General features: G+C 40.0%; 1 protein-coding gene across 1 annotated transcript in view; it reads left to right on the forward strand.

Annotated features, from left to right (window-relative positions):
• The window catches only part of tyw1 (tRNA-yW synthesizing protein 1 homolog (S. cerevisiae)), a gene marked incomplete at its 3' end in the record, with an annotated part of 35,629 nt that extends 24,917 nt beyond the window's left edge, over positions 1–10,712 (forward strand). Inside the window, exons 12-14 of the mRNA XM_008302984.1 lie at positions 1,804–1,981; positions 5,156–5,291; positions 10,602–10,712. Of these exons, the coding sequence (XP_008301206.1) occupies positions 1,804–1,981; positions 5,156–5,291; positions 10,602–10,712 (425 nt within the window). The remainder of the gene's footprint in view (positions 1–1,803; positions 1,982–5,155; positions 5,292–10,601) is intronic.
• Positions 10,713–10,948: the final 236 nt, after the last annotated feature.

Consider the following 10,948-nt stretch of genomic DNA (forward strand, 5'->3'; position numbering starts at 1 on the left):
CAAAACACAAACTATGAAAGAGTTAGAACACAAAGTTAAGACATGCAGTGATGATATATAGAAATAGGAGAGTGGAAGAGAGGCGCTCAGTGCATCATGGGAAGTCCCCCAGCAGTCTAAGCCTATAGCAGCATCACTAAGGGATAGTTCAGACTCACCTGTGTCAGTTTTGACAAAAAAAAAAATGCAGGTCAAATCCAAACATTGAGCATCTTTAACATTTATCTTCCTTTGAACCAAGTCTGTGGCTTTTACTTCAATTCGGTAACCATTGTTATCCAATTTGCTACAGAGCCCTGCTGCCTCACCGGGAGACTTAATTTTTGTCAAGAGTGCTTCATTTCAGAGCGCGAGAGAGAGGCTCTCCAAACAACCTTGAGGGAAGGCATTGTCTAAGAATGTTACATAAGGCCACATTAGTAAAGTTAAAAGAGTCTGTGCAGCACAACAACAACAACATTCCCAAACATACAGACAGACTTGAAGAACTGTCTTTGAAACTATCTTGAAAAAAAAGTGTAGCCAAGAGGTTTTTTTTTTTCTGTTTTCTGCATTTTCCTCATTAATGGAGAAATAGAAATGATTCATTTCTATTTCAAATAAAAACATCGTAACTTTGATTGTAGTGTCTAAAACCCATGCACACTGCTGTATGTATTTAATGAGCCTTCAGACATTTGTCCTCTCAGTTACATGCCATCTTCTGCTGACTTTTATGAACAGACTTCAACGTTTTATTTCTCCTGGGGAACAGTTGGCTTTTTGATGTCTTTTCAGCTGTTATAAGTTGTCCTTCAAAGGTAGCTCAGCAACAATTACTTTATGTGGTTGTAGCTATAGAAAATGCAAACGTATCAATAATTTATAGTCGGCTTCATAAACCATACAAAGGCAACAGTCCAAAGTTCTATTTAATTAAGATTCGCTGCATTTGCTGTGAGATTAAATGGCATCTGCTGCGGCTACAACAGTATTACATTAAACTCCTGTGACAGTGTATGTAACGTTTCCCTAAGCTTTTACCCTTTGTTTAATCTCTTTACCGCACATTCTCGCAATGTCATACAGCTTTACAATACCTAATGCTGTCGGCAGAAAACATCCCCAACAAATCCCCGAAGCAGACTTGATCAAATCACAGATTCCACATACCCTCAAATTTACATAAAGACACACTTCATCTCTCCTGCTCTTTTTCAGTGTCATGTCCCAAGCGGTTTTGTTCATTTTTCTTATTTTGGTTGTCCTAGATATAAAATTTATGATTTGATTTTAACACATTGGTTGGTCATTTCCTTTGGAATAACTCACGGAAACTGAGAGTTTTTAGGAAGACAATCGGTTTAATTTGCAGCAAAATTTTCTGACTTTTCTACTGATGATTGTTGGATTGTGTTTGTTTTTTTTGTTTTTTTAATTGTCAGCTGTTACTCTCTTTATATATCTATATTATTTAGTAGTTCATTAGTTTATCCTGTTTACCTTCTGCTCTATTGCACCCTGGTGTCAGAGCTGGTAGATAAACTGAATAGTTTGACAGCCCAAAACCAAAGAGGGACTGGGCTCAGGGCTTAACCCAAACCTCTCCTCTAGCTCATTCTCTCCTTTTGCATATCCTCTCCTCTCCTCATCTTTCATGAGCACTGCATGTCTCTTTTTTTCGCCTGTTTGGTTGCATGTAATTACTCAGTTTGACCTCATTTCAAAAGCTGACCTCAAACTGTTATTTGATTTATGTTTCATGGGGCGGAAATTACTTCAAAACCGTCATCTCCTCAGCCACTGACCCCTCTCTCCCTTCAGGTGTTCCTGGAGTGAAGCCTGAGAGGTACGAAGAAGGCTTGTCAGTCAAGCACTGTGCCCTCTCCTTGGTGGGAGAGCCAATCATGTACCCCGAAATTAACGCCTTCATTCGCCTCCTCCACGTCCACTGCATCTCCAGTTTCCTGGTGACCAATGCACAGTTCCCCCAGGAAATCAGGTACGGGCAAAATGGACACACAAATCCTGGTTATGTGGGTGTTATCGTTTCATTATTACCCTCAAAATAACTCATAATTATGTTTCGGTAGTGTGTGTGCTTTTCTTTGAAGTCTGGAGGATGAATTGGAAAGTAGGGACCACGAGTGTGTATTAGCAGTTAGACTGTGCCCTCAGTGGAAGATCAAAGATTCAAGCTGTACAATTGCGAGTGCTGTGTGCCCTTTAACAAGGACGGTGCAGCGCAGTGGTGCTGTTTGTGGTACTCAGAATGTGAAAGAATATATAAAACTAGTACTTTGTCAAATATCAATTTTCAGTGGTTTGAGCAGCACAAATATCCGTCATCTTGAGTTGCATTACAGAGGTGGACATTTATCAATCAACCCGTAAAAGTCTGCATGACCAAACTCCAGTAAGGATGAATAAGATGTTGCTTTCTGTTAGTGGGGCGAACCAACCCATAACCATAACTGCTGAATGTTGACACTCTTTCTTGTATGCGTAAACAGTATTCTCTCTAATGACCACCTGGCTCTAGAAAAGGTCTTCACTGAAGGGAAAAGTGATAAATCTCCCAATTTGTTTAAAGATTTTCCACAAAAAAGTTCAAGTTCCCAGCATGACTTCTCTGATATTCTGCACTGCAAATCCTCACCCAGCTGCAAGATTCAAGATCCATATTTCTTTGATGGAGGGTTCGCTGTATACACTGCTCTTAGACATACTTTCTGCACATATAGTAGCTGTATGAAAAATCCATATAAGGCAGTACCACCTCAGCAACAACGATGATGCTTCAATGCGTTTGGGCCTTTGGTTTACACATAGACGAAGCTACAATTCACAGACAACGAACATATCTGAAAACTCCGGCCAAAGTGGACATTTAGAAAAACTCAGTCTATACGTTTGCATGTAGACAGAAGGAGACGGAGTTTGACGTCACAGTATGCAACAAAAGCATCAGCATCATATGCATGCGACCCATGTTTGGTGTAAATGTATTATGTTAGTGTGGAACAATTCTAGTAACTTTAGATTTCCAAAAGATTAGACATAAATATAATGTTCTTCTCCGAACTGAATTAGTTCACTTTTGCATAGAGAAAGGAAAATATCATTGCCTTTTAATGTTCTAGTTGCTTTTGGCCACATGCGCCCATAGCGAAGATACATTTTGCAACTGCTTAATAGGAAAAAATGGTGAAAATGCAGCTGTTTGCCTGTTTCTTATCCGTCTAGACCACGGGTCGGCAACCTTCAACACTCAAAGAGCCATTTGGACCCATTTCCCACAGAAAAGAACACTGGGAGCCACAAAACCATTTTGACATCTAAAATGAAGACAACACAGATAGCATATATTGTTTTAACGTTAATGCTATGTATAAAAAAATTTAGTGTGTTGCATTAGTAAAAATTAATGACTACAGAGAAAATGAAATTTTATTTCTGTATTCAACAAAAACATTTTGAACTCTGAAAAAAAGTCGCTGGGTTGAAGGTTACTTTCAAATAAAATACTCAATGCCGATTTGAGTCCTCCTCATATTTATGAAATAGAAAGCCAAACTTAAATTATCCACCTGCAGCAAAGTAAAAATGCTGTCTGGCTATCCTGCTGACTGCAGCTGGGACTGCTGACCAGACTCCTGACCGCCTGTGAGCGCTTTGGGAGCTCACGGCAGCACCGCTGCTCGCTGACGATGGTAACTGCAGAACGATACGTGTTTTCACATCAGAGTCTCCAAAACACCAGAAAAGTCTCCAGTAACACCAGAAAGAGTCACTAGATTTGTCGCTAGTCGCCAAGAGGATTTGGAAAGTCACCAGATTTAGCGAGAAAGTCACCGTGTTGGCAACACTACGTGCATAAATATATATAATCAAGGCCTGCACGTGCCGGCGGGTGTTGCACATCGACGAGTGTGACGCATATTTTGAGCAACCAAAAAAAAAAAAAATTAAACACGTTTTATTTTAATGTTACAAGTTCACCATAATCTTCAAATTAAGAATTGCATTTTAAAAACTAACAAACTGAAAAAATACATTTAAATTAAATATTCATTTACTTTCAAAGCCACAAGGAGCCGCAGCAGAGGGATGAAAGACCCGCATGCGGCTCCGGAGCCGCGGGTTGCCGACCCCCTGTCTAGACTGGAGAGGCAGCATGTCACTTGTCCCCACTAAATTCACAGATGTTTTTATGGATTCTGTTATGCTCTTTGACCTCTCAATCCAGAACCACTTGCAAGTTGTCAAGACATACACTGACACATCCAATATGTAAGCCAGCAGCCTGTCACAGAGTCACTTATCACATACTCACTGAGCAAGCTAAAGGCAAGGACACCAGCCATAAGCCATTTTTCCTGTCTGCCAGAGCCACCTAGTTGGAGATGAGCTGCTGCAGTGTACTGCTTTCACAAGAGAGAAATGTTAAGTTCTGTACAGACAGAAAGATTAAAATTTAAGAAAGAGCTGAATTTCCAGACTTCCTTTTTCATTGTTAATTTGGCTAATTAGTTAGTCTTGCATCTTTACATAATTGCCTCTTTCCAAGCAAGTATTTTTATCTCCCATGTAAAGTACTGCTCTTCTTGTTTCAGCCATACAAGTCTTGTTTGCTTGTCTGCTGTGTCCCTCTGATCTTACAGGTTTTGCCAGAGTACCCACAAATAAGTTGATGTCTTTCCTTATTTAATATTGATGAGAAGCACTCTTTAGTTTTTCACAGCTTCCTTCTTTCTCACCCCTTCATTTTCAAGCATCTGCCTATGCAATACGTCTGTTGCTTTAAGGAAAAATACATGTAGTGTTTGACTTAACGTTGTTGCACGTATGCTACTGAATTGAGACGGGAAAACAAAGATATACAGAGTCAGGCTGAGCAGCGGATCTAAAGTCATGGTTGGACTGAAGGAGAGCAACTGCCTGCTTCAGAGAGCTGACAGAAATGTGCTTATGTTTTTCTAGGAGCATGTCAAAGTTTTGAGAGGAACAGTTCAGTTCAGAGACTTTAGAAAAATGATAAAGAATTATGTATTCTTTTGTTTTAGGTGCATATATATATATTTCTTTCCAAACACCCTCTAGATGTTGTATCTTTCCTTGCAGAATCTCTTTCAGATCGTTCTTATCCTCCCTCCATGTTTTCTCTAATGTCCAGGAGCCTGGTGCCGGTTACCCAGTTGTACGTTAGTGTTGATGCGAGCACCAAAGACAGCCTGAAGAAGATTGACCGTCCACTTTTCAAGGACTTCTGGCCTCGCTTCCTGGACAGCCTTAAGGCCCTGGGAGAGAAGGTAAGCTTCGCCCTGAGCCAATTTGCTTTTTTTGAAGCCTAAAATCGTGGCACGGTGTTGACATATGTGAGTACAAGTAGTGTCATCCACAAGATGCATTTAGGTTTGCAGTGTGGCGTCACAATCCTAATTATAAATAATGTATTATTAGCAGATTTGCACTTGCTTTGCACTCTTCTCTGAATTAAAGTTGGCTTGTTGTACCTGTCTGAAACTTCTTTGGTGAGATCAAACTCCCAGAGTTGTCCTAATTTACATTAAATATGTAGCAGCGCTGCTTGCACTCTTTTCTTGTGTTGGGTACAATAGCTGGGCAGTGGCAATATGGAAAATGTGAAGAAACTAGGGCTTGACATTTACAAGAAAAGGAAAGCTGAGAGTTTTAAAGATGCGAAAGCTGTTAGCAGACATGATGATAATGATCAGTTTTACACTGTCGGGTAACAATAACAGTTTTCATGATTGAGGGCTGTGTCACTTTTACAGCCTGTACAATTAAAGGAACCTCAACATTGCTGCAAACAGGAACTCTGTTATTGTTTCAGTGCCCATAAAGAACGTGTTATTGTGCTTTTCCAGGTTTGAATTGCTTATTGCATAAACTTTGATCAAGTCTGTTTAATTACCTAGAGTTTGTAATGCGATAGTGCTAAATTGATTATTTTGGGCAACACAAGCCTTCAATTCAGTCTGTAATTAAATATAGAAGTAATTCTCCCTTGAAAATTACTTGTATTAATTTTATGACTGGGTATATTGGCATTATTGTTGATTAATGGGAAGCTTCCAGCACATTTTTCAGCATTATTACCGTCAGCTAATAAGCATCTGAGATAAACTTTGCTTAACTTCAGCCTGAGAGTAATGCATGTGTTGCAAGTTTTGAAACAGACATTCAGATTCACTTGTAATGCGTATTGTTTATCTTGCTTTATCAAAGATATGCAAGTCTTGCAAAAGCCTATAGATACTGATGGATTTTATTCACTAACTAAGCCCTGCATTAGGTTTACATTTACTAAGGAGACGCTAGTTTCCTACCTGATTACAGAGGACCTGGGGTACAGTGGGTGTAACTTGGCAAAAGTAGGAAAACAAGCCAAAGTTTCCAAGATACCACTTTTTATGCATGACGTTCGTTATGTAAGTCACAACTAGGGTGCATCATCTTGAAATTTTACAGCTTTTCTTCTCACCACGGTTTTGCTTTTAAGTGTTTCTTGCTCTTATAGCTCACAGAAAAATGCTAAAGCTTATGCAAGGTACTGTCTTTGGGATATGTGGTTGCTGATTAGCAGACAATGGATGCTGCATGTTATCTATGTGACTATATGAAGGACCTGTAGTTCAGATGAAAATAACTAATAAGACTTGGGGATTTGAGGTTGAGACCCCCAATATTTCTTTTTATTTGTTTCTTTTTTTTCTATACATCTGCAGATTTGGGGGATTTCTGATGTTTAAATGATATCAAACCTTCCATGTTCTGGTCACTTTTCATTTGTCTTACTCATCCTCACCTTAAAAAAAAGCACTCTGAACAGCAAAAGCAGTCTCTCATCTCCAGCTTACCCTCTGATGGATTTGCCAGATTACTGTGCAGACTCGTCTTTTTTATTTTTAGTTTGAGTAAGTCAGAACAGCTGATTAAAACTGCAGTCTTGATTGGATCCTTTCAGAAACCACAGACCGAGATGCCCTATTATGTATATACCAATTCTCAACGACAGCCAGCACTTCAAGCCTTTAACACTTAACTCAAGTGTGGAAAGGTGGCTTTTTATTTTATTCCTGTCACCGATGCGCCCACAAAAAACATCTAAAGGTGTACATTTCTAATAAGTACGGGATCCGTGTCCACAGATACGCTTGGAACAGTTTTAAAAAGTGAGTTCAGTAGCCTCGCAGGCCTTTTCATCATTTGTGAGAAAAGTCCATTATCACAGCCTGCTTGTAGAGGCCAGGCTGTTGACTAAATCGGTCGTCTCTGTTAGTGTGTTTTGTAAAATGCCAGTGGAAAAAAAAAAAAAGGCGCTTCGGTGAACCACCAAACGACCTTGAGAAAGATGTGGGTTTTAAAGCCTCTCAGAGGAAGCCTCCATTACACCTATATGTGACGAGCCCGCTTCCCCATTGTTTAATTCTTTAGCGAGCAATGATAAATTCATTACACACTCAGCTTGAGGTGTTGGTGACTGCGCGGTTTGAGGCAAATCGCTAGTGATGGATCATTGCACTCTAATTGGCATCGAGATCACCATTTTCACCACACGCCAACACGAAAATATCAATGTGAGGTAACTGCTTGGGTGGGCAAAATAACAGGAACTTCTTAAAATTAAATGAATCAGTGGCCTTGTAATAAATGCCAACCCCTGCGAAGTTAACATTTTCAGTTTCTCTCAGCGTTGCAAAAGCAGAACAACACAGCAACTGTTTGCATGGATGCTGGTAATTATGAGTGTTGCCATCACTTGTTTTCACACTCTCTTGAGTGACTAAAGGGTAATCCACCTTAGGCCAAGTGGGTGACAGCAAATTCCCACAGGACTAGAGAGCGACACTTTTGCCTGCTGGCACTTTTTGTTGCTTACTCCCCGGAATCTGTTTTGATTATTTTTGACTACGGCTTCACGGTCTGACACTCTGAGGAGCCATCAATCTAGAGAATTACTTTTGAAGTTGTCAGAAATGTCTAATGATATCGGGGTTCCCTGGCTCAGCAGGATCATGTGCAAACCGCTTGTTAGACATGCTGGGAGTGACACCAAACTTTGTATTGTGAAAATGTCAGCAACAATTATTTGCAAAGACATCAGCTATAGGGAGCCGCTGAACTTCTCTGCGGGATGAAAATATCCTGTGTGTGTATTTTTAGGTAATTTGAATTGTTGTGTCGCTTTTGTTAGGAGTACATTCAAGTTCAGATAGAATTAAATGAAGAGCACTTATCCTGCATTGTGCATATTTTATAAATGCTTTGAATATTGCATTTGTATAACAAGCTCTTAAGTCAGTGAAGTTTTAGGACTGAAAGTTTTGTATTGACACGACAACAACCAACCAAACCAGAGAAATGTGTGTATACAAGCATTATTTAGCATCATCGCTTCATGTGATTATCATGATTACGATGGTTCAGTCTGTCTGTGTGTGTTTGCATATGTACACCTCCCTGTGATAGTGCGGTTTGCTTGCGTGCAACTTCCAAAAATATCCCGTTTCTATTGCCATCACCCTCCCCTCTCTTAGCTCCATATTCCTAAGTCTTCATTTCATGGTTGGCTCTATCTCCATCCTTCCGGAGCGCTTATCCCTCTCTGTTCTCTGTTTGACAACTCTCCTCCTCTCCTCCACCTGGCCTCCCCTGCCAGTGCGCTGGGGATTGATAGAGTTGTGCCTCGGTGTCAGATTTGGAATGGAGGCAGCTTGAAATACCTCACCTCCCTGCTTTTACTGGCCAATTATCCCCTTCCCTACTGGGCTGAAAGGACCTAATGTTACAGATAACCTTCCAGTCCAAGAGGGAAGTGAGGGAAAGAGTGCATTCTCGTCTCCAACTGCCATTTATTTGTTTCTTTCTGTTTAGCATTTGTCATGTCATCTGTCCTGAACATCCAGTTTCTTTCTTCTCCTCAGTTTGTCTTCCCTTGTTTCTCTTCCTCTCCATCACATTGCCAATAGTCCACTTTTGCCTGCCGTATACTAACAGTAGCCTGAATCCTTGGCCCTTTTCAGTACTTTCATTTATCCGGGGAAGGTTAAATCACCAGGAGGTGCAGGTCAAGTTTTTTTGTTACTGATCTCCATAAACTAACATGTTTTTGTATGTGAGCATTTGACAATATGTAATCTAACCTGATGTCTTTTTAATAAGTTCACCAAAAATTATTATTTGCATAACAAAAAGCTGCACTGTACATAAATAGCACAAAGAGGACTCTTACCACCCAGACCACTTCCTGTTCGAGCCACTGCCGTCGGGCAGACGGTACAGGGCCATCAAAACCAGGACTAATAGACTGAAAAACAGCTTCTTCCAACTGCTGTCAGAGCCATAAATGCCTCTTTATCGTAATAAGTGCAATATATTGTTAATATGCAGCCGCCACTACTTGTGCAATATACACTCTGTGCAATATACACTGTGCTTGTGCTTATTATTGAATTTCTTCTTTTTATATAGCTTTTAAAAAATATATATTTCTTTTATATTATGTTGTATATAGTTGTTTACAATTATTATTATTTTTTTTTTTGCTCTGAAAGGCCTGCACCTTACTTTCGTTGTATTCGTTGCAATGACTATAAAGTGAATCTGAATCTAAAAGAGGCCTGCATTCAAAACCTGCAGTTGATGGAATGCAAACTATAATCTGTGGTTCTATAATGTTTGCATCTGTGCAAAATTTAAGAATTTGCTACAGAAACAGGAAATCAGCAGTGTGGTGCTCCTGAAAATTGTTGATTTTTAAAAGTTCAACCCCCTCTGCTCATATGAATCATGCTGAAGCAAGTACTCATCATCTTTTGTTGTTGCTCATTTTAAATTTTGTCCAGTCCACACACAGTTCCCTCTCCTTGAAGTAACATTATTTTGTGGACAGTTCCGACAGCAGCTGTACTTGTAGTACACAAAGTATTGAAAATGGTTTGAGAATTCCTAAACACATGCACACTATCCACTGTTGTAATTTAGACAGAAGGTAGGTAGCTGACAGGACATCTGTGCGCTGCTGTGTTGCCCGTTGAGAACAGATGTTAGCGACAACAAACTGTCGTTATCGGTGCTAAAAAAGTCAAGAGCAAAAGTGAAGAAATTACAGTTTGAATATGGAAATCATAAGCATTTTATACTAATGCCTGCCAGGGGATGTCTGCTTGTCTTCCCTGATTAGAGTGAATGGTATGTACAGCACATGTCAGAGTTGAAAAGGTGAGCTGGACAGGTGTTTAGACAACTCATGTAATTCTGATTAATGGCAGTGCCCAAGAAGCTGTCAAACATATCCTAAAGATGAAGGTTTTCTCATAAAATCTATACAAGTGTCACAAAGACGTGGTGTTGCCTCAGAATCTGCTGAGCAATAGCAAGCTGCTACTTGAATTAAATTTTCCAATTTCACACTGATGATATGTGAACGACTGGATTAATGCATATCAGATGTCTATTGAATGTTTTGGTTTAGGAGGGGAATATTGAAAAAGTGTTTGTGTAACACATTAAATGTACAACGCGTTGCTGTTACAACAATGTCATTTATATGCCTGCAACTTGCATTGATCGATAACACCCGTCTGTCCATGCAGAGACAGAGGACAGTGTACAGACTGACGCTGGTGAAGGCCTGGAACGTGGAGGAGATGCAAGCCTACTCGGAGCTCATCGCTTTGGGCCAACCAGACTTCATTGAGGTCAAGGTAGGATTGTGCAGCATTTATCTCCTTGTGTTTTCTCTGTCCTCCTTTCTCGGGTAGCATCTTGTATCTTCGTTTTTACATTATTTTTCTATCCTTAGCTTTAGTGTTTGTCGAAGGTAAACATTAGCCTTTCGCACTTTATCGTAATGAGTTCCCTTAAACCAAATAAAACAGCAGCGCCGGCCACTAAGCTGGTTTGTACAGAAGTAATTCCTTTGAGAGTAACGTCTGAGCAC

Source organism: Stegastes partitus, unplaced genomic scaffold, assembly GCF_000690725.1.
Source record: "Stegastes partitus isolate 25-593 unplaced genomic scaffold, Stegastes_partitus-1.0.2 Scaffold1916, whole genome shotgun sequence".
In the NCBI taxonomy this organism is placed as follows: domain Eukaryota; kingdom Metazoa; phylum Chordata; class Actinopteri; family Pomacentridae; genus Stegastes; species Stegastes partitus.